Source organism: Anolis carolinensis, chromosome 6 (genome assembly GCF_035594765.1).
Source record: "Anolis carolinensis isolate JA03-04 chromosome 6, rAnoCar3.1.pri, whole genome shotgun sequence".
NCBI lineage: Eukaryota > Metazoa > Chordata > Lepidosauria > Squamata > Dactyloidae > Anolis > Anolis carolinensis.
In genome coordinates, this window is record NC_085846.1 from 18,727,294 (window position 1) to 18,751,247 (window position 23,954).

At 41.4% G+C, this 23,954-nt stretch overlaps 2 protein-coding genes across 3 annotated transcripts; one reads left to right on the forward strand and one right to left on the reverse strand.

Annotated features, from left to right (window-relative positions):
• The first annotated feature begins 285 nt into the window (after positions 1 to 285).
• sgf29 (SAGA complex associated factor 29) lies at positions 286 to 7,042 on the forward strand. The gene is made up of 10 exons (XM_003225221.4): positions 286 to 457; positions 2,335 to 2,413; positions 2,704 to 2,779; positions 3,347 to 3,419; positions 3,505 to 3,569; positions 4,251 to 4,380; positions 4,481 to 4,627; positions 5,223 to 5,258; positions 5,339 to 5,501; positions 6,264 to 7,042. Exons 2-10 carry the CDS (start codon positions 2,339 to 2,341, stop codon positions 6,378 to 6,380), a joined length of 882 nt encoding a protein of 293 aa, XP_003225269.1. The 5' UTR covers positions 286 to 457; positions 2,335 to 2,338; the 3' UTR covers positions 6,381 to 7,042.
• A 5,126-nt stretch (positions 7,043 to 12,168) lies between these two features.
• Positions 12,169 to 23,954, reverse strand: LOC100567735 (sulfotransferase 1 family member D1). Of its 2 annotated transcripts, none has more exons than XM_003225255.4 (8): positions 23,580 to 23,954; positions 21,930 to 22,106; positions 18,963 to 19,088; positions 18,607 to 18,704; positions 16,275 to 16,401; positions 14,096 to 14,190; positions 13,721 to 13,901; positions 12,169 to 13,127 (listed from the first exon to the last, which is right to left on the reverse strand). In XM_003225255.4, exons 2-8 carry the CDS (start codon positions 22,075 to 22,077, stop codon positions 13,015 to 13,017), a joined length of 888 nt encoding a protein of 295 aa, XP_003225303.2. In that variant the 5' UTR covers positions 22,078 to 22,106; positions 23,580 to 23,954; the 3' UTR covers positions 12,169 to 13,014. The 2 variants fall into 2 exon arrangements, with proteins under 2 accessions (XP_003225303.2, XP_062813252.1); XM_062957182.1 differs by lacking the exon at positions 23,580 to 23,954 and adding an exon at positions 23,112 to 23,236.

Here is a 23,954-nt window from a genome sequence, read left to right on the forward strand (position 1 = left end):
CTGTTTTATAATAAACATGCGTAAAATTGCATTGTATTGCATCACCTATCAGTCCTTTCAAGATCTCCATCCATTTAAAAATGTGGATTTTCAGTAATAATGCTGTACCTTTAAGTTGCCTATCAATTTATGGCTGTCATATAGTGACCAATGCGCATGCGCCTCTGGAAGGCAATTAAGGCATTGGAGGTTCATTCTCCATTGGAATCGAGCATTGTCGAGAGTACTGCGCGTGCGCACTAGGCTTCCTCTATCCTTCAGCTAGAAAAATCTTTCCAGTTGCGCGCGCCACCTAAAGCCTGGCTTCTAACTGCGCATGCGTCGTACTCCTTCCTACGGATTTAGCGCCATTTTCAGTCGTACCCGCATTTTTAAACAATATTTTATTTCCGTGTGTGTGTTTTCCCGCACCCGCATTCTTACGCCGTCCTGCTGCTACCGATCTAAGTCCCAAACGGTAGGGAGCGGGAGAGGGAGCTGCTATAAAGAAGGGGGCTTTGGGAGAAGGAAGACTTAGCTTTGCGCATGCGCGCTGGCTCTTCCGCTTGGGAGCAAAGAAAACGTGGCTTTTGGTTCTGCGCATGCGCATCCACTTGTTCAGCTGTATCCAGTTTCTTCCTATTGTTTTATTTTGTAATAAGACATTGCGAGATTCCAAAGGCTATTAAAGAATTTGAGGAAAGATATGTGCTGCCATGTTGAGCAAAGCCTCTTCTCCAATCTTTTGAAGTATATTTCTTTAACAAAGATTTATTTTTAGGGTAGCAGGTAGCAATATTAATAAGCCTAAATACATTGCAGACTTTAGGTTGCTGTGATTTTTTCGGGCTGTATGGCCATGTTCCAGGCCATGTCAATATTGCAATTGGCCACCTTGACTAGCACTGAATAGCCTTGCAGCATCAAAGACTGGCTGCTTCCTGCCAGCGGGAATCCTTTGTTGGAAGGCGTTAGCTGGCCCTGGTTGTTTTCTATCTGTTAGGGCCAGCTAACACCTCCCAACAAAGGATTCCCTTAGGCAGGAAGTAGCCCGACATTGTGCGGTCGATTTCAGTTGGAGCTGCAAGGCCATTCAGTGCTACAGAAGTTGTCCAGTTGCACAATTCATACTTGCCTCAAGTAGACGAGTTCTTTCTCCCACCCTGGAGCTTCCACAGATAGACCGTATAAACCGCACTTGCCTAGTCTCCAACAGACCCACAACTTCTGAGGATGCCTGCCATAAATGTTTGGGTTTTGCTTTCCCAGCCATTGTGTTTGGGTTTTGCTGGTGAGATTCGTGCCTTAAGTTAGAAGCTAGAATGGTGATGTGAACAAACCTGAACTTCCCTACAATGGTGTATGCTGCCACATTGTGGAGATATATTGTGTGGCTTTCCTCTTGCTATGGTTTGCCTTCCACATTTTTTGGAAGCAGTGTGTGCATCACTTCAGACTCTTCTCATCTAATTTAGTCCCGATCCAAACTTAGCTCAGTTTGGTTTTGGGACTGATCCACATTAGCAAAAATTCTTGTTTATCTTGATGACTTGATGGCTCTTTCTTAGTGCTGGTCATCCAAGAACAGGCAACTTCTAGATTCCTGGACTTCAACCCCCATCATCCCTGCCTGAATGCTCATTCACTATGCTGCAAGGGCATGATGTTATTTGTAGTCCAAAACATCTGGATGACACCAGGTTTGGAAAAAACTTCTAAGAATATCAGAACAATGCCAGATCCTAAGTCAGCACATTGCTCCATCATCCTTGCTCAATGTTTTCCATAGCAGGCATAAGGAACTTGCAGTCCACAGGCTAAATATGAGTAACTCAAGCTTGCCAGGGGTTCAGTTAGTTTGGAAGACTCTGAGTCTCATATCTGTATTGATCACAAGGCTACACTGCATTAGTTCAGCATGTGTCATTCAGATGATGATGATGATATATTTGTTACCTGCGTCGTCTTATGCCTCGAGGAGGCGCACAACACAACACATTACCATAAAATATATACATTAACATACCATCACAAAACACATATACTAAAATATGGTGCAAGGATTAAATACTTTTCAAGTGCATGTATTAAAATGCAAATATAATGTACATTTAAAATTCATCATTTAAACTTGACAGGATAGGCTTGCCAGAAGACAGAGGTCTTCGAAGACAACCCCTTTTGAAAAAGAATGTTAGATGTTTTGGTGAAAAAGATCCCCTCCTCCCCTACCTCCACAGTGCAAGCTTTATTGCATTTCATGGTGTTGTACTTCCACAGAATAAAATAATATAATCAACGTGATTACACAAATTTAACTTTTTGAATTTGTTTTCCTTTCCCCATATATTTCAGTGACATGGCTCTGGTATCAGCCGATTCCCGCATTGCTGAACTCCTGGGGGAGTTACATCAGCTTATCAAACAAACACAGGTATCAAAACTTTCCTTTTGTATTAAAAGTGATGTGAGTGTGGAGAGAGAAGGGAGTCTCCTCCCTTTGTGGTTGTCTGTGATGGCAGAATGACAGACTTCCCCAGCTGTTTTCTTCGGATGAAGAGAATCTTTTTAATTTGCAGTCTTACTATGTCAGAAGGTTGGTGGAGTTGAGTGGGAAGGACTGGAGAAGTGGTCTGGGTATGACATCTTAGAAAAACGCAGCATGTGCAGTGAGAGAGAAGGTATTTTTCCAGTAAAGTTACCCAGAGTCACTTTTGTTGACAGGAGGAACGATCAAGGAGCGAACACAACCTGGTGAACATCCAGAAAACACATGAGAGGATGCAGACAGAAAATAAAAGTGAGTTGGGTCTGTACATATTTATGTCTCAGCGTAAATTTATATAATATTTGGAGCAATGTGTAGCTAGGTATTGTACATCATGAAAGGTAGCAAAAAGAACAACCCAACTGTTCTATGATAAAAGGTTACAACATTTGGAGATATTTCATCTGGAAAACATGAGAATGTGTGTGTGTGTGTGTGAGTGATTAGGAGAAAGCATGCAAGAAGATGCCTTCGTTATGTAAAAAAAAAAAAAAAGCCAGAAGTAGGCATCATCCATTGAAGCTGAGAGATGAAATATTTATGTGACGCTTCTGTCTGTTTTTCCTTTTGGTCTCTTTGTAGTATTTGACCAAGTTGCAAACTTGCAGTGGATGAAAAAACTGTGGAATTCACTTCAACAGAGTACGATGATGACATTCATTCATTCATTCATTCACTCATTCATTTAGTGAACTGGTTTTTCAGTGGCCAGGATCAGAAGCAACTTACTCAATACTATCAGAATATGAGAGTTGTATGGAAGGCTCAGGAATCAGTTTCCTGTATACTGCCTCATTTTCTTGTCTTTCTTTCTGTCAGTATCTCCATATTATCGGACCAAGTTACGGGGTCTCTACACAACAGCCAAAGCTGATGCAGAAGCTGAATGCAAGTGAGTGAAATGGGACATTATGCAAAGAATACTTCATTCCCTCTTTTGAAAGTCTCTGCTCACTCTTCCTTTGTCTCCTTTTCAGCATCCTACGTAAGGACTTGGACAAAATTGCTGAGATTAAGTCTCTTCTAGAAGAACGTCGTATTGGTGAGTGCAGCACAGTCTTGAGGAGGCAGCATCAAATATATGGGGTGAACTGCCTAAAAGCCATGGCATAGATGGCACCAGAACCATCCAATACTTTTCCCTGAATGATTGCAGCTGCAGCCCTTTCCTCCAGTTTGCTGGCTTTGCCTTTATTCTCAGAGCCAATTGAAAGGGGTGAGTTACTCAGCCTTCTGATTGAACCATTGGCTATATTAGCCAGGAGAATTCAGAGGCTTCAGTAGTTCTGGTCTGAGATGTGGACCAAGGTTTTGCTTGAGCCTAAAGCTGGCCCTGAAGGCTGTAAGTTACAGGTAGTCCTTCCTCCTCCTGTAATTTGAAATTTCCCATTAATGGTTGCAGGTATAGGTATCTTATGTTAAAGATAAGTTCCCAAATTCCTTGTGATGAAGGAATTACATAGCTCATCCATGCCACAGAAATACAAAGACAGTATGATTGATTTCTGATTAACAGGGTTGTGCAGTTAATCTGAAATAGGGGAGATTCACCCAAGAATCTGTTTCTTCCGGGTATTGAAAAATACGTTTTGTCATCTTATACCATAAAATTGACTTTGAAGAACAAGGCTGGGGCTTTGCATTTGTTAGACTGAAATAGTCAATCTCTAATTTGTTTTATGCTAACTAAGTTATCCTGATCTGTCTCCTTCTCTTCTCACAGCTGCCAAGATCGCTGGCCTCTACAATGACTCAGAGCCACCTCGCAAAACCATGCGCCGTGGCGTGTTGATGACGCTCCTCCAGCAGTCGGCCATGACGCTTCCTTTATGGATTGGGAAGCCTGGGGAGAAGTGAGCATTCAGGGGTTGCACGGTGTGCTGAGAACTCATCTTGAATGGCTGTACCTCAGTGGGTATGCTTTCATGTCTTGATTCTCTGTCACCTCTGCAGGCCTCCCCCACTCTGTGGGGCCATCCCTGCCTCTAGTGATTACGTGGCCAAGCCAGGGGACAAGGTGGCAGCTCGTGTCAAGGCAGTTGATGGGGATGAGCAGTGGATCTTGGCTGAGGCAGTGAGCTACAACCATGCCACCAACAAGTGAGTGTGTTTAGTGCATCCTGAGCAATAGAACTGGATTACAGGACACTGTGCTCATCGAGCCTAAATTGGTCCATGAACAAACACAAGCATAAAATGCAATTTTTCACTTACGAGTTTAGAAGGGATGTGGTTCTGAATACTTATTAAAAGCATCCACTTTCAAACAGTTCTTACCCTCAGGAAATTTTCCTGTTGCTTCTGTAGTTTGAATTCATTGCTCTCTACCCTAGTCTCTGGAGCAGGAGAAACAAGCATTGTGTTGTTGTTGTTGTTGTTGTTGTTGTTGTATTTATACCCACATTATCTCTCCCACAGGAGACTCTTGCAAGAGAAACTTGCTCCATCTTCAATATGACATCTTTTTAAATATTTAAACGGCTATTATATCCCTCCTTAACCACCTCTTTTCCAGCCTAAACACACCCAGCTTCCTAAGCACGTTCTTCATAGGGCATGGCTTTCAGGCCCTTTATCATGTTGGTAGCCTTCTGAACACCTCTTAGTGGAGCCTCTTTGGTTCACCTGTGCTTCTCCAATACAGTGGTGTAAATAAAATTGTGTGAATTCTCACCCACTGTTTTGTCTTTCCCAGGTATGAAGTGGATGACATTGATGAAGAAGGGAAAGAGTAAGTGGTGGTTATGACTCGGGGAGAGCTGTTGTGAGAAGTCTGGTTTCCTTGCCTTCATTTGTACCTTTTCCCCATAGACGCCATACCCTGAGTCGACGTCGCATAATCCCCCTGCCCCAGTGGAAAGCCAACCCTGAAACGGATCCCGAGGCCCTCTTCCAGAAGGACCAGCTGGTCCTGGCTTTATACCCACAGACTACCTGCTTCTACCGAGCACTTATCCACACTCCACCACAGCGGGTAAGGAAGAAGCCATGAGATAGTTCTCTGTTCTGTCCCTTCCTCGCCCATTTGTTCATGAATTCCCATTCAAAATAAAAGCTATTTTGCTAGATCTAAATAAATGTCTATCTAGGCCTCAGGTGAGGAAGCTTTTCTCTCATGGTCCCCTGCTCCTTAAGCACTTTGGAAGGTTCCATTGGGACCAGATGGAGCCTTTTAAGGAGCGTAGTTGCTGTATGGGAGGAGGATCATTGTTGTGAGGAGTCACAACTAAGAGAGAGAAGAGTTTGCTTGCCCTATGTGCTGTGATCTCTCCCTTACTTTCACAAAGTTTCCTCTTACAAAGGTGTTTATATCTAATGACTGTGTTGTTAAGATGTGTGGGAGCTTTTGACTTCAGTTTCCAGTAGCCACAGCCATTTTGCTTGATAGTAAGGAGTTAAATCTACAACCTATGGAGGGACAAACATTGAAAACCACTGGGCTGGCCCATCCCACAGTTTGGGTCACATTACTCTATAGCAGGCATGGGCATACGTCAGCCCTCCAGGTGTTTTGGACTTCAGCTCCCAGAATTCCTAGCCAGTTTATCAGTTGTTAAGAATTGTGGGAATTGAAGTCCAAAACACTTGGAGGGCCGAGGTTTGCCCATGCCTGCTCTATAGGCAATTGATGTTAAAGCAAAACAGCCTGGGTTGTGGAAATGTGTGATAGTGAACCTAGGGTCTTTCACTTTTGGGAGTTAGTGTTTATCCCTCTCCCTTGTCTGTCTCCTTGTAGCCCCAGGATGATTATTCAGTGCTGTTTGAGGACACCAGCTATGCAGATGGCTACTCCCCACCCCTGAATGTGGCTCAGCGCTATGTGGTGGCCTGCAAAGAAACCAAAAAGAAGTGACACTGCTCTCTAGTGGTTGATGCTGGTTTGAGATGTCAAGGAACTATTTGCCAACTGGACGTTTGCTGTCACAAATTTAAGAAAGCTGAAACACTACAGCACAGACTTATGAAGTTAGTAAAAAAAAACTCAGTGTGATTCCAACTATTACCTCTTCCATCAGGACAAACTGTTGCAATTTATTAGATAAGTGTTTCCATTACAAGGAGTCAGTAGCTCCTTTTAGTTGTTGACAGTTTAGCCATTGCAGTCGATATTTATAGTTGAAAAAACCTCAAATTGTTGGGAACATTTTGGTGTATATATATAGTACAATTTCCATTTTGCAGAGAGTAAGGGCAAATTACCCTCATGAAACTGGGAAACCTACTATTTTAATTTTTTTAATTATTATTTTTTTACTAAAAAGAACTTCTGTCTCGTCTTCCGACATAGTTCTGTGGCCAGCTCCCACCAAAAGAACTACAAATGCCACAAGTGTTAGGAATCTCTAGGTCCTCCAGCACATTGTGTGTTTACCTTCTGGACGAACTTGACCACAAAGTTGCACTGCAGAATCTAGAGATTCCTATATCCTTGACTCGTGCACTTGTTTGATTTATGTTGTGAAATGCTGCCCTTTTGGCATGATCATATTTAATAAAGCACTGTATTTTCTAATACTCATTTCCAGTGGATTCATTTTACCAAAAGAACATAGTAAGCCAATGTAGTTGTAGGACTTTTGGTGACCCTTAGTTTTCTGTTGAAAGGAGGTGTGAAATGTCAATTCATTGAGATTCTGCAAGTGGTCGGGAGTCTTTTGTACACAAGCCCAAGAGAGCAAACTCCAGATCACTTGATAGCCTGCAGCAGACAGCTTTGCCAACAGTTTACAGATAAAATTGCTTGGACCCACTCTGATCTGGGTGCTACAGTTGATACTGATCCATGTTTAGCCTGCAGAAGAGAAGGCTGAGAGGAGACATGATGAGGGCCATGTATAAATATATGAAGGGAAGTCATAGGGAGGAGGGAGCAAGTTTGTTTCCTGTTGCCCTGCAGACTAGGACACGGAACAACAGCTTCAAACTACAGGAAAGGAGATTCCACTGGAACATTAGGAAGAACTTCCTAACAGAGCTGTTCAGCGGTGGAACTGTCTGCCCCAGAGTGTGGTGGAGGCTCCTTTGTAGGCTTTTCAGCAGATGTTGGATGGCCATCTGTTGGGGGGGCTTTGAATGCAATTTTCCTGCTTTTGGGCAGGGGGTTGTACTGGATGGCCCATGAAGTCTCTTCCAACTCTATGATTCTGTGATTCTTCCATTGCTCCGTTCCTTTCAAATAATCTCCCTTTTAGTTTTATTAAACTGTCTCAGAAGTTGCAAAATGTCATGAAAATTCTCAAGTTTGCCAGAACTACTCATCATATAAGATTCAGTAGCAGATTGAGCCTGGTTTAAATATCTGTAATGTCCCATTTAATAATGTAACAATATGCAAGATTCAGTCTTTAGGTGTTTCGTTTGTTTGATTAGATAACGAGGTTTGTGAACGAAAAGGCTTGCACATCATTTTGTGGCCCTTGGGTTAAACAAAACAACTGTGACGCTAATATGGATTGATGGCTTTTTCCCTGACAATTTGGCTACCTTTTGCGTTTTGTCCTTATTGTGTAACTCACGTTCTACGGCTCTCCTTTGTGTCACTGAACTTTAACTGGTACTTTTAAATTTGTTTAAAGTGCATTAAACTTTTTACAGAGTTTGCTGATTAACCGTGTTAAGTGTTCTGCCACGTTGATAAAAGCACTGCCAAGATTTACACCAGAACTTGGTAACAGGAGAGCGGCAGAGTGCCTTATAATCAAGTATTTAACCTGCCTGTCTTAGATTATTAACTAGGCATTTTCTTGGACTAAACATTTGCTTAAGGGTATTTTAGTTTATAGGTCCCCCCCCCCTCCCCATTTATTGATCCTCTATGATGTTCTACCAGATGATGGTGGATGTTAATATTCCTCTGCCTATTCATAACCTCATAAAGTCATACCTTGTCTAGGAATCTCTAGGTCACTGGTTCTCAACCTGTGGGTCCCCAAGTGTTTTGACCTACAACTCCCATAAATCCCAGCCTGTTTACCAGCTGTTAGGATTTCTGGGAGTTGAAGGCCAAAACATCTGGGGACCCACAGGTTGAGAACCACTACTCTAGGTCCTTTAGCGCAACCCTATGGAGGGGCAAATGTAACTTCCAGTTGCTACCACAAAATTATACAAACTCATGTTGATACACAATTTGAATATAAAGAAGAGACACGAGTGTAAAAAAAACCCATACTTTTACAAGCATCAAGAACTTTCATAGGCCATCATCCAATTTTGGGGGCTTCTGCACTTCCATTGCAGTGATTATTTCATACAAAGGCATTTTGCAGTGAATTTGGACCTCATTTGCATTTCATTTCAAAGATACTGCTTCTTTGCTCATTGCTCTTTTTGTCCCTTGCGTCTTATTCTTACTTGCATAGAACAAACTGCAGATGTGGGAGAAAAAGCCCTCGGCATATTTTCCGATCCCTTTTTCAAGTGTGCTTATGTGTTTTCAAGTCTGGGGTGCAGAAAAGGGCTTGTTTTTCATTGGTATTTTCCTGTTAAGGCTGGAAAGAACCCAAAAAACAAAACAAAACCTCTTATGCAACAAGTGCAAACAATAGCAGTATGAGCCAGGAGTTGTGTAAGAGGCAAAGAAAATAATTAAGAACAAATTTAATCTGTTTATGAGTGGTTTTGCCCAGAGGTGGACCAAAGCCAAAGGTGGGCTGGAAATTCAGGTTGCAAAATAGAAAAATAGAAGCCAGGCCACTACATTGGTTCAGTAATCCATTCCAGGCTCTTTCCCACAGTTAGAAGGCCCATATTGCATTATTCGCACTTGAAAAGAAACTTTATTTTAATTTTGCACAAAAAGAAATTCCGATCTAGAATTTGATCCAATATTTTAAATAATTTTGTAAAGTTTGTAAGAACTGAACCATCAGAAAGCAAAGGTTTCACTGTGGACAATTTTGTAGTATTTTGGATTTTGGAATTCCAGGTAAGGGATACTCTGTTGGTACTGGAAAAGTAAACACTGGAAAAGTAAACAGTGTTCTAGATGCAACAACAGTTCTTCAAACTAGCAAGCATCTAGTACTAAAGTGCAATCCATTGCATGTTTAAAACAGGGCCCTTCCACACAGCCATATAACTCAGAATATCAAGGCAGAAAATCCCTCAATATCTGCTTTGAACTGGGTTATCTGAGTACGCACTGCCATATATTCCAGTTAAAAGAAGATAATGTGGGATTTTATTCAGCTGTTTGGAAGGGGCCCTGGTTTCCAGTTCTCAAATAATAAAATCTGATCATTTTCCTCTGCATTTTTGTTGCTTCATTGGAAAGTTAAATATAAATATAGCTTTAATAAAGGCAGGTTCACAAAGGTCTTCTGATTTGAACTTGTGCTCTAAACTCAGTCATGAATACATAGGTGTGACACAGGATTTCTGTATTTTGCACGCATAGCCATTAAAGTGATTGTTGTGTGCCTATCTACTATATAATATTGACTGAGAAAGTGACTAACCCTCATCCCAAAGCCATTTTCACCATAACATGTATCCAGCTGCCTATTCTCCAACCTTTTCACTAGGCATGAATGATATCTAGGGTTCAATTCAGCCTGGTAAGAAATGTCCAGAATTTGCATACATCCTCATAATGAGCATGGAAAGAAACTGAGATGTTAAAGAACCAAAGCTTCAACTAGGTCAAGACCTTTGAATGCTTAATTACTAAAAATAAGTGGACACGTCTACATAGGGACCGCCAAATGCAGCATTGCCCAAACACGAATCAAGGAACATGAAAGGCACTGCAGACTAATTCAACCAGAGAAGTTAGCCATAGCAGAGCACTTGATTAACCAACTTGGACACAGCATATTATTTGAGAACACAGAAATGCTGGACTGCTCTAACAACCACCATGTTGGACTACATAAAAAGGCCACTGAAATCCACAAGAAGCACTTGCACAATTTCAACAGAAAGGAAGAAACAATGAAAATGAACAAAATCTGGTTACCGGTATTAAAAAAACCCTCCAAAATCAGGACAGTAAATGGGAATTCCAGACAGGAAACAATCAAGGCCAGCTAACACCTCCCTATAAAGGATTCCCCCAGGCAGGAAGCAGCCAGGCTTTGAAGCTGCAAGGCTTTTCAATGCTTATCAAGGTGATCAATTGCAACATTCACACTTGCCTCAAGAAGACAATAGTTCTTTCTCCCATCCTGGACCTGCCACAGATATACAAACCCCACTTGCCTAGTTTCCAACAGACCTCACAACCTCTGAGGATGCATGCCATAGATGTGGGCGAAACATCATGCTTCTGGAACATGGCCATACTGCTTGGAAAATTCACAGCAGGCCTTTGACAATGCAAAAATATGTATTTATTTATTGCATTTATATTCTGCCTTTCTCTCAATGTGAGACCCATGTTATGTTAAGAGTTGCCATGTTTTCCCCTGTATCATTAATACATATATGGCACTGGTAATATATGGTTGTCTCATGATGTGGGAAAGGTATACCTCCTGAGTTTTGTTTCAGTTCATTTTTTGAAGAACTTCAACAAATCTGGATTTTTTCTCATATTTGGAAGAGAAAGAACTTGCAGTTTTAAACAAATGCCAAAGGAAGTAGAGTACAAATCTGTGAGATTTCTATGGATACCATAAATTCTCAAAAAGACAAATGCATGGGTCCAAGAGCAAATCAACCCTGAACTCTCCACTGAAGCCAAAAGGACTAATCTGTGATGGTTGTACTTTGGCCATATCATGAGAAGACAAGACTCACAAAAAAGACAATAATGCTTAGTAAAATGAGAGGTAGTAGGAAAAGAGGAAGACCACATTCCAGATGGATAGATTCAGCCAAGGAAGCAATAGACCCGTGTTTTTGCAAACCTGGGTGGGTTATTGTTCAGAGAGTGGATTGGAGCTCTCTCAGTCTTAAAGGTAAAGGTAAAGGTTTTCCCCTGACATTAAGTCTAGTCATGTCCAACTCTGGCCGTCGATGCTCATCTCCATTTTTAAGCTGAAGAGCCAGCGTTGTCTTTAGACACCTCCTAAGTCATGTGGCCGGCAATACTGCATGTAGCGCCGTTATATTCCCGCCAGAGCAGTACCTATTGATCTACTCACATTTACGTGTTTTCAGACTGCTAGGTTGGCAGAAGTTGGGGCTAACAGCAGGAGCTCACCCTGCTCCCTGGATTCAAACTGCTGACCTTTCGGTCAGCAAGTTTAGCAGCTCAGCGGTTTAATCTGGTGTGCCACCGCGGGCTCCAAATCTTAGGATCACCATAAATTGAAACTGGCTTGATCCCAACAGCAAAGTGAAAGAAATAGTATGTATAACCTGTGAGAGATAACAGCCCACACTTCTGTCTGTTAAAGCAAGCAACTTTACAGTGAGTCCGGCTTGGAAGTCAAGTAATTTAATGGTGTTTGGTTATATCCACAATTTCAGGTAACCACGTTTCATCCAAGAATTTACATATTCCATGAGGATACAAGGATCTTACTATATATGTTGAGCAAGTGCCAGCAATTGGTGACTGCACAGACTATCCACCAGAACATGACAAACTAAAGACATTAGTTATTTGAATGAGAAAGACAACCAGAAATCTAAATATTTATCTATTTCTAAAGCATACATTTTTCTTCTATAAGTAAAAAAGTATAAAAAAGTTAAAATTATATTTTTATTGGTCATATTTCATTTCAAATAGCATCTCCAAGAAAAAAGTGCTGTACTCCAAAAAAATGGAATAAAGAGCTAACATATCATCATTCAGTATCGCAACATTCACATACTGTGAATTCTTTCCTTCATCTATCTGTTGCCAAAGTGAGGAAGCAAACAGGTAACAAGATGTGAGCAGTCTAGGAAGTGAACAAAAATTGAGCTCAGACCTGGGTGGTTTGAAAGCTTTGTGAGAGGATGGCTCTTTGACTTTTGTAAATTTTCCCAAATTCATCCTGAAGGAGATAGTAAAATATCTTGATTTCATCTTAATTTTTGTACCTTCTCCAGCAAAAGTGGGAATTATGTGACTCATAGGCTATGATCTTTTAAAAGGGTCCTGTGTGTCCCATAGAATGCCCATTATGCATTGCATATATTCATGTATAAGTCTAGACCCCCAAAAAACTGGGTCAGTGGATCCATGGGTCAATGCAAGTCTGTACCTTAACTCTTATTTTAAAAAGGAACCATTCCCTTTTCTGAATAGTGGTAAAAGATGCAAGATTAGTCTGGCCTGGAAGAACCTAAACAAAACACAAACTCCTTCTATTTTCTTTGCTATGGCATCATTTCTGGCTTTTTGGATGCCTGTATGGGAACATGGTTTCTGGTCCATTTTCTGTGTATCCATGGATCATGACAAAATTCATAATTTTTCTTTCAACATATACATGAGGTTGGCTTATTCATGAGTATGCACAGCAGCATCTAATAGCACCTATGGCATCTTTTCACTACACAAAAAATCTGAAAGGGGGCCCTAAAGAAGAAAGTGCAAGTGAGAGCAATCAAATCTCTGTCCGGAAATACAGTGTTGATCCTTCCATTTGCCTCTTATAATCAGCATCAAAGCGTTCATTTTGAGCCATTGTGAAATAGTTCTTCCAGTCACCAGTGATTCCTGATGCAAAGGGAAAAAGACAGTGGTTATAGCACTGTGATGAGTAGTGGCACATAAGACAGAGGAGAGGGCTATACATATAACTAAAACCTGTTAAATATGCTGAATGAAAGAGGAAGAGAGTTCTTATCCTTTCCTGACTTGAGGTACATTGACATTGTAGAATTAGTTGTAATTTGGTGACACACAAGCACTTTTGCAGAGAAGGCTAAAGACTTCGTAAAACTACAATTTCCATGATTCCATAGCATTGAACAATGGCAGTTAAAGTGGTGTCCAATCGCAATAATTCTGCAGTGTAGATCAGCGTTTCTCAACCTGGGGGCTGGGACTCCTGGGAGAGTTGCGAGGGGGGTTCAGAGGGGTTGTCAAAGACCAGTATTTCTGTTGGTCATGGGAAGTTTGGCCCAATTTGATCGTTGGTGGGGTTCAAGAGGCTCTTTGATTGTAGGTGAACTGTAAATTCCAGGAAATACAACTCCCAAATGTCAAGGTTGTCAAATGCTGCCTGAAGGAAAAGCTTGGGAAATGGCCAAGGGATTTTAGGAGTTGGTTTCTCAAGTAACCCTTTGAAGCTTAGTCTAGCCACTCACCTTTCCTCATAAAAGGGGAGATGGAGTGGTCCATCACCTTCTTGGGGATGCTTGTATAATTGGCCATGGGATTCTGGCTCATCTCTTTGAAGGACGTAAGATGTGCAATCTTTTCCACCAGTTGTTCATCGATGGGCCTCTCCAGGAACTCCAATACTTTACGGATCTCCCGTCGCGGATCCTGGAAGAGAAGCAACAACCAGGGGCTGAAGCCTGAATGCTCTAGTGCCTCCTCAAACTAGAAATCTGAGATTCCATAGGTGGAATCATAGTGCTATAACTGTAAAAACTGTGAAAGAGCCCAAACAGGCACTGAAGAGGATTAGACCAGGGGAGGGCAGATGATGGACTTTTCCAAAGAGAGGAAAACCATGCCTCTTTCAGGTCTTCATAGAAGAGGTACAGCATCCTTTGTTCTTTTCTCTTGTCCCACCAACCTTTGACATGGTCATACCAGGATCCAAAAGAAACTGAGGAGAGAAACAGATGTATATCATCATCATCTTCCCCCCTTTTGTTATTAACAAGGAGACTCAAAGCGGCTTTACTGAGAACATTTCTAGAACACAGAACCTCCAGAGAGAAACAGTGGGAAGAAAATTGAAGCCAGTGGTACGCCATGTGTTTACTGGCCTAAGGGTCTTCATATGTGGTAGAGGACCAGTGATCTTCCAAGTGTCACTGGACTTGGCTTCCCACCAGGTCCTGTCAGTAAACGTCAATATTCAGGATACAGGGCAATGAGGGGTGGTGTGAAAATTTTATCAGAGAGCATGGAAATGTAAAGCCACTTCCAGAAATATACATGATGTCACCCTGAAAATGTGACTTCATCTCATGTTGGAAGCTAAGCAAAATTGGGGCTTATTAATATCTAGATGGAAGACCACTAGACCATGTCAAGGATGTCCAGGTAAAGCAAAGACCGAATCCTACCTGAAACCTGGGAGATCTGCTGTTAGCGAGATTGCAGGACTAGCGTAAATGGGCTACTGGTATGGCTTCACATGTTTGTAGGTAGGGAGAAGGTAAATGGGCCCGGGGCTGTGGCGCAGACGGGAGAGCAAAGCCAGTGCAATTAACTGCAATGGATCACTGACCAGGAGGTCATAAGTTCGAGGCCCGCTCGGAGCTATGTTGTTGTTTGTCTTTGTCCTGTGTTAAAAGGCATTGAATGTTTGCCTAATATGTGTAATGTGATCCGCCCTGAGTCCCCTTCGGGGTGAGAAGGGCGGAATATAAATGCTGTAAATAAATAAATAAATAAATAGTACAGTGGTTCTCAACCTGTGAGTCCCCAGATGTTTTGGCCTTCAACTCTCAGGAATCCTAACAGCTGGTAAACTGGCTGGGATTTCTGGGAGTTGTTATGCCAAAACACCTGGGTACCCATAGGTTGAGAACCACTGTCCCAGTAGATCTCTGAATGATTAGTACCGTTTATTGAATTGGTGGAATAGTATTGTTGTGTATTCCAGTCATTTCCAGTGTTTGGCCTCCATATATTTTGAACTTCCGATCATGGAAGACCCAACCAGTACAATCAAAGATCAGGGATTCGCTGGTTTGTTCCAATGCATCTAGAACAGCAAATGTTGGGCACATTAGCTCTTTATTCTCCTAACAATGCCATCCTATTTACCGGTTCACATGTATGCACAAAGACATGAAGAAGACAAACTCATATTTTAACTTGTAACTGTACTGCAAATGGTCATCTATACATTCATACAACCCAATTCCCTGTTTAGCAGACATGTGTTATGTAGGTTCACAGAATTACATTGGGAAATAGCAGACTGGAGCATGATCTGGAATTAGGGAGGGACCCACTCAATCTCAAAGAAGAAAATTGGAGAGACAAGAAAGGACTGCAAATGTTTCTCTGCTCTGCAAATCTTAAAGTTTAGGAAAAAGTAAGATAATGCCCCTGGAAAACAAAGCTAAGAACCCATTTCATCACTGGTATTGAGATGTAAGCCTAAAACAGTCCTTTCTCTGGCATCTGTATCAATTTCATTCCCCTAAAGTGTGTCAGAGGACAAAATCTACCAGTTCTAACTTAACAAATCCTTCTGTCATGGTGGAGTCTTGTGGTTACAACACAACTTCAGATCAGCAAAGTGGCTGATTCTGGATGAGAAACTCCCTCCTGGGCACACAGAAGGCTGGGCAACTTGGACTGTGCTCCGGCATCATGAGATGCAGAACTAATCTTAAGAGATGGGACTACAAAATGGAGTCCACGACATGCAAATATGGAGAAGAGCAAACCACAGACCACTGACTACAATGCAGTCTGAGCTCTGCCACATGCACAATGGAGGACCTTCTTGCAGCGACACCAGAGGCACTCCAAGTGACCAGCTTCTGGCCAAAGAAAACTTTGTTTGTGGGTTTTCTATACATTATAGCTGTATCCTCAATTTGCTTCCGACATGCTAAATAAATAGCAAGGTGGGAGAACCTGGTCTATCATCGTCATAATCTTCACCACCACTACCATCATCATCATCGCCCTATTGCTTTTTATTTCCCATTACACAATCCTTACTATCTCCAGCCATAAATTTCTCCAGAAATTCCTCCCATGTTCCAGGATCAGGATGAACTACTGCCATTTGATGGAAGAAGTAATAGGAGACAGCCACATCTTTGGCATTTCTGGCCACGTAGATCATCTGTTGTATGGGGAATAGCATAAAAATTAAACCAATTACGACAAAGAGGATGGTAATAACATTGAAAATCTTCTCTTTGACAACTTAGACTTCACTGGTTTTTCAGCTTTTACTCTGCTGCTACACCTTTAAGTCTGCTTTCTTAAGAACTCCAAATATATTCCATAAAACCTTTTTTTTAAATTGATATTTTATTAACTAATAAAAATGTGCAAAACTGAAATGATTCCCTAACTTTGTCCTTCTCTCTTGTTTAGGCTTCACCTATCGTGACTAAATCAACTACCTATATATTCTATGGAGATATATATAACATATTAGGCTTGCTCAAATAATTCGTTTTCCCCGTTAACCGTTATTAATTCGTTATTTTCGTTTGTTTTGAAGCAATTTTGAAGCATTGGTTGTCCACACGTCTGGATATCGCGGTTTCGAATCGCGAGAGGCCGTTTTTCGTTATGTCGTCGTTTTCTTCGTTAGGAAAAAAAAGCTTTTGCAAATCACCCAAACCATTCAGGCCCTTTCCTTTTGCCCCTCAGCAAAAGGGGTGTCACGGGCTCAGCCAATGGGAGGGGGCGAGGGGGAAGGAGGCCGAGGAGGAGGAGGAAGACGGAGGGGGGAAATGGCCGCCGCCTCGCCTCAGCTCAGGCCTGGTGACTCTCTGAGGCGGGAAGGCGGCGGATGGAGCCGAGACCGAGAGAGACAGAGAGGGGCCCGATGGTGAGGTTTTGACGTCTGTGCGAAGCTAGGCAAGTGGGGTTTATATATCTGTGGAAGGTCCAGGGTGGGAGAAAGAACTCTTGTCTGTGGGAGGCAAGTGTGAATGTTGCAATTGGTCACCTTGATTAGCATTGAATAGCCTTGCAGCTTCAAAGCCTGGCTGCTTCCTACCTGGGGGAATCCTTTGTTGGGAGGTATTAGCTGGCCCTGATTGTTTCCTGTCTGGAATTCCCATTTTCTGGGTGTTGTTCTTTTACTGTCCTGATTTTAGCTTTTCTGTAGCTAAAAATGCATATAAAATTGATTCTATAGGGAGGATAAATGATTGGATTTCAACTCCTACAGCTTGGCTTTCTCTGCCAATAATGGTACCCATCTTGGATATTGTAAGGGATTTATTATTATTATTATTATTATTATTAGACCTTGCTCCCAGGAAGGTGCCTTCGCTGTGGCTCCCAACTTATCTATCTATCTACCTTTCCACATATTCTCCACATTGTGTGTATGTGTATGTATATTATATATACATGAGCCCCGATGGCGAAGTGTGTTAAAGCACTGAGCTGCTGAACTTGCAGACCGAAAGGTCCCAGGTTCAAATCCCGGGAGCAGAGTGAGTGCCCGCTGTTAGCTCCAGCTTCTGCCAACCTAGCAGCTTGAAAACATGCCAATGTGAGTAGATCAATAGGTACCGCTCTGGCGGGAAGGTAATGGCACTCCATGTAGTCATGCCGGCCACATGACCTTGGAGGTGTCTATGGACAACACTGGCTCTTGGGCTTAGAAATGGAGATGAGCACCAACCCCCAGAGTCAGACATGACTGAACTTAACGTCAAGGGATACCTTTACCTTTACCTATACACACACACACACACAAACACACACACACATATGCAGGGACTATATATATATATATATATACACAGTATATATCACACACACACCAATTTAACAAAGTTTCAGCCACAAAAACAAAGTTTCTGAAGTAGAACAATGACTTTCACAGTAAAGACAACCCAATTTAACAGGAAATAAGACTTTCAAACCAGGAACAGATTTCTGCAATTATTAAAAAATGGTTTATTATAAAAGCTATGAAAATTCGCCAAAAATCAGAGGATAAGGGAAACGTTCCAAATTTTGGTGAGCTATCAGTGTTAAATGTGTTCTACCACTGTACCAAGTTTGAAGAAGATCACTCAAAAAATGAGGGTGGGAGAGTCTTGTAAAGTCCTCTCCCTCTGTGCTGTTTTTGGGAATTGCGCATGCGCGTCCGCCATTAACGAATTAATTTAGAAAATAACGAATTTTCGTTAATTTCGAAATTTTTTGGGGGCAAAATTCGGAAATACCTTCAAAAACGAAACGCTGCCCCCCTCTAGTTTTGCAACGAGTTTAGAATCAAATTTTTCGTGGATCGATCAAGCCTATAACATATACATGCAATATATGTGCAATATATGACACTATAGCCTCTTACCTTGCAGTTCTTTTCCCAGAATGATTTGGGAAGCAATTGGACAGGAAGATGGGTTTTAATTAGACATGGGCGGGGTGCTTTTTTAAGCTGTTCAATGCCTAGATGAGAGGGGAAAGGAGCCAATGAAAGGATTTCACCCATCAGTTGCCTGGCTTTAAGTGTACACCGTCCCACCCCAAATCAGTCTTCCCAAACCATTTGTCCTACAGATGCTTTGGACTACAACTCCCATCAACATCAGCTAATGGAGTCACATTTGAGAAAGTGTCTCCTGGCAGTTCTTCCATCTCACACAGATGACATTCCCCCACACCAGACATGTCTTGTTGCCCAGATTGGACAACATATGGGGTTACCTGACAATACATCAGGAACAGAAAACTCCAAGAAAGGGACTCGCATATAGATGGGCTTCTCTCTGCAGGCCTCCACATTGCCTTCTTTGTAGATCAGGTCTATGACCTCACTGATCCAGGTAGTTCCTTTCAAAAAAAAGTGTATTGAAAGATCAAAAAAGAAATACAAACAAAAGCATACTTACACAAATTACAATTTGGTATTCTTTAAAAAACAGGGGAACTACTTAACAAACATAAAATGAACGAGGACACAGACCTATATAATAAGAACAAAACTAACAGACAGAAAAAGCTGTCTACCAACCTTTCACTCATTGCATGCTGATTTTTTTTATCTCTGTTTAATCTATTCCATTTAAATACTCTGGCTCTCTACTGTGGTGATGGATCCAGCCACAAATCTCCCCCATTACATCAAGGCTAGTTCACACAATATTTTGTTATAGCTGGGGGCAGGCCTGTAGCCAGGATTTTGATTGGGGGGGGGGGGGGGGGCTGGGATTTTGATTCAGTGAGAGAGGATCTACTCTAGCAAACCTTTTGTATTGTTATCCCAATATCCCCTTGCATATGGGATATATTGAGCATGGTGATCAGATCATGATATGAATAAAAGTAACAGTTTAAATAATAAATGTAAAGCTGTTGTAATCGGGTCGCAAATCTGTAATTGTAGCAGTAGTGAATGACTGAGGATGGTGCAATATCGCTGCTTTGCAGCGTTTTAATTTTTGTATACTTTTTATCATGTTTTTATCATGTTTTTATCATGTTTTAATTGTTTTGTTTTTATAGTATATTTGTTGCTGGCCCTCATGGCAGAATGTAAGCCGCTCTGAGTCCCCTCGGGGAGAAGGGCGGGGTATAAATGCATGTAATAAATAAATAAATAAATAAATAAATAAATAAAGCCTTATCGCAGACCACCCTAAGAATTTCGGGGGGGGGGGGTGTGAAGCCCCTCAAGCCCCCCCACCCCTCCGGCTACATGCTTGGCTGGGGGAATCCACCTACCCTTTCCCCCATTGTGTGTGTAACTCAGTTCAGAAAGGAAAGAAGGAAATCTGAAAAGAAGAGATGATAAAATTCTTCCTGGAAATCCAGCAATTCCTAGTAATTTTACACATATCTTGGATAAAGTTCATACATTCCAACCGTCTCAGTTTGGCAGGGACAATCCCAATAAATTTTACATTGTTCCACTTTTTCAGCTGCTTCACCAGATGTATCACAAGTTTCTTCCCACTTCCAACATTCTCCTTTCAGATTACTTCCTTTGGTGCAAACTGAGATCAAAGTGCAAAAGTAGTTTACATTAAATTAACTGAGCAGAAGGTGTATGTGTTGGGGGCAGGGGAGAATTTTGCCTTTTCCAATAAACTCAGGCAAAAGCAAACTGCTGCACCCTCTCTAAGCTAGTGTCTTTGTCATTTATAAAATTTTCCATCATTATTTTTTCCTGCATTGTATCCCGCCTCAAGCCATTAGGAGAGGTGGGTAACAAATTACCATCATCACCATCGCCAATATTATGTTCCTACTCCACTGCTTGACTATAAAAATGAATTTATGAGTGTTATAAATACTAAATGCCACAGTGAACTGAACACCAGTGTGTATCTGGATGTGTTAATGCCCACAAAAAAGATTCTGATCATTTTTTTTATCATGTCAGAAATGACTTGAGAACATACTATAAGTTGTTTCTGGTGTGAGAGAACTGGCCATCTACAGAGATGTTGTCCAGGGGATGCCCAGATGTGTTGCTGGGAGGCTTCTCTTATATCCCGGAAGCTAGAGCTGACAGATGGGAGCCCACTCAGTCTCGCAGGTTCAAACCAGAAACCTTCAGGTCAGCAACCCAGACTTCAGGTCAGCAGTTCAGCCAGCACAAGGGTTTAACCCATTCTGCCACTGTAGCTCCTCTGATCAAAATAATAATCTCTTCTGATTGTACACATCTGTGGCTTAATACATTTTGAAGTCTTAACTGTGCCACTGGACTTATTTGTTTATTTTTTTTTAAATGGCTTTCCTTTATCATGCTGTAAATACTTAACAGTGAAACAAGAATACAATACTTCATGTGAAAGCATTGTTAGTACTATCCAAGGCCAGAATCCCCATGGTTGTAAATGGTAGTATTCACCCCCACCCACCCCTGGCACCATATATAGTTTTCTGAATTACATTGCAACAGCTTATGGCTTATGGAGAGCTTGAATGATAAGTGATACATCTGATTATGTATCTGTTTGTATCTGCAAACTAAGGACATTTTCTGCTGAAAAACACTGGTGTCCTCAAGTATCAACAGATTATATAACTGGTGTGAATCTGGCAGTAGAGACACATTCTCCAATTTCCCCATGGAGAACAGCATGAGAGCAGGGGGGAAAGACTATTGCAGTGCATCAGCTAGTACTTGGAGCGCTTTAGAATGTGTAGAAGTTAAGAGTGTATCAACAAAAATACATATGAAGGCTACTCAAAGTCTGTTTATCTAAACAGCCTGATTCCATACCAGCTGCAATGCCCATGATCTTTTTTTCCTGCTGCCACTGCCTTCAACGCCAACATATTTATGCCCACAAATTGCACCAAAAAGGTTCTTGACCAAGTATGTCACAATCCAGAATTCTACGGTATCATTTTCCTTCCAAGCACAGCACTACCCCTGGGATTGGTATCCACTGTTTAATTTATCCATATCTAACAACATGTTTTCTAGTTCCGCTGCAACTCTCTGTTATTCTTGGCCAGCCGTCCTGTATTTCAATAGTGTTTGCTCTTATCCACGATATTCATGTGAACACTGTGTCTATTTATGTCCCTTGCAAATACAGGGGTCGTATACTGTGTTTTACATTCTCCCAGAAACTTGAGCTGCTGAGGAGGAATAAAGAACATAAGCTAAGACGCCTTTCCTATATTTTTGCAAATGCAACCCAGGGTATCACTTACCACATTTGGGGTATGTTGAGATCAGCAAGTCACCTGGATGTGCTTGAAACTTGTCAACCTCCTCCATGATGTCAGCAAAGTACTTTATCATGGGAACCCCCTTGACAGAGATCAGTGATGGACGCTCCATTTGTCCTTCTGGCTTCATCTTGACAGAGAAGTGGTTTAAGAAGTAGCCTGTAAACAAGCTTGGGAAGTTAATTTTTTAAAGTAATGGATTTTGTTTCTCATAACAGTAACCCATTTCTCTTGTTGTTGTAATGAAAACATTCCTTTCCTTTCCTATTCCTTTGGTTTGCATTTTTTGGGGGGAGGAAAAGTCATTCTGAGGATGGATAAAACTGAGGATGGATAACACTTTAAAACTTCTTGCTCAAATGCCTTATCCTGAAAAGTAACTTCTGGAAATAACTAGAAATGGTTATTTGCAATGTCTTACCTTTACATTGCTTTTATTTGTTGAATTTGAAATGTAAATCTTTTTCTGCTCTCATTATCCCAAAGTACAAGTAGCTGTGCCACAAAACAGTACTTGTAACTGTAACACTCCCAAATTATTCAGTGTGTCTGTCTTCTTACACATACACAAATAAACAATTCAGCTATATGCAAACAGACACTGAGCTTAAAGTGGAGACAAACTAACAGGTATAGAAAATATTAGAAAACGTTTTCTGTATTTGATGAAAAAATGAACATAGGTTTGCAGCCCTGAATATGGGATAACATAAACTAGGGTACATTTTGTGGATCATTCCTTCCTTGAAGTAGAAAAGTCTACTTTTTTGAACTACAACTCCCAGAATCGGAACCTCAATCCATGGCTGATACTGGATGAGAAACTCCCACCTGGGCACACAGAAGACTGGGTGCTGAACGGACTGCGCTCTGGCACCACGAGATGCAGATCCAACCTTAAGAAATGGGGCCACAAAGTGGAGTCCACGACACGTGAGTGCGGAGAAGAGCAAACTACAGACCACCTACTACAATGCAAGCCCTACCACATACACAATGAAGAATCTTCTTATAGCAACATCAGAGACGCTGTAAGTGGTCAGCTACTGGTCTAAGGATATTTAGTATAATGCAAAGTTTTTAACTTTGTATTTTTAAATACATTATAACTGTATCCTCAATTCGCTTCTGACACGATGAATAAATAAAAATAAAAATAAAAACCTCCTATAATCATCCATGCAGTATGGCCTCTGTAAGTGACTTTCCTAAGTTCTAGCTTCTCCAGAGTTTGAGAGAAGTACCCAAATATATATTTAAAGTTTTGCAATACCACTCCCCGAGAAAGGAATATACGACTGCATATACACTGTAGAATAAATGCAGTTTGACACCACTTTAACTGGTGTGGCTCAATGCAATGGAATCCTGGATTTGTAGTTTGGAGAGGCACCAGCACACTTTGGCAGAGAAAGCCGAAGACCTTGCAAAACTACAACTCCTGTGATTTCATTTCATTGAGCTATACCATTTAAGTTGATGTCAAACTGCAATAATGTTTCAGTGTAGATACATCCTAGGACAGGACTCTGGATCACATCCTTTCTCCAGTAGCCCTTTCCTCCGCTAACTGGGGAGTTCCAGTTTGTAGAAAATGAGGAAAAGGAAGCAACTTCCACAAACATCATTTACCTTGCTCTTGAAGTTCCAGCTGGCTTTGTGTCGGACTCCGGTTTGAGAAATGAAGTGCACGGTCATCCAATTTGTTGGATATGGACCAGGAACGGGTGGAGAAAGAGGCGGTAAAGCTGAAGAGGTGTCACTGAACTTTTCTTAACCCGTTTTGAATACACAAACCAATGGAAGTCAATGTGTTATAAAACACTTTGTGACCATCTCTGAAACCCAGCTGGTAGGACCTGGACCCAGTTTGTGGAAAACAGAAGAATGCTGCAATTAATCCTTTCTGACCTTGGCAGTCTGCCTGCTACTGTGGCTTTTATTGTGAATTAAAAATGCTTCTTCATAAACCAGATTCCAGATTTCCCTGTCCTCTTTCTCCCTTTA

Bases quoted from the DNA above. Each gene is read 5' to 3' on its own strand.
- LOC100567735 (XM_062957182.1), bottom strand. The intron at 18,705-18,962 runs GTAACCCCATAT...CCTCTCATCTAG, and splicing joins TGTTCCTGATGTATTGTCAG to GCATTGAACAGCTTAAAAAA. The intron at 16,402-18,606 runs GTAAGAGGCTAT...CCCATACAACAG, and splicing joins TCTGGGAAAAGAACTGCAAG to ATGATCTACGTGGCCAGAAA.
- sgf29 (XM_003225221.4), top strand. From the start codon at position 2,339: ATGGCTCTGGTATCAGCCGATTCCCGCATTGCTGAACTCCTGGGGGAG. The intron at 3,570-4,250 runs GTGAGTGCAGCA...CTCTTCTCACAG, and splicing joins TCTAGAAGAACGTCGTATTG to CTGCCAAGATCGCTGGCCTC. The intron at 5,502-6,263 runs GTAAGGAAGAAG...GTCTCCTTGTAG, and splicing joins TCCACACTCCACCACAGCGG to CCCCAGGATGATTATTCAGT.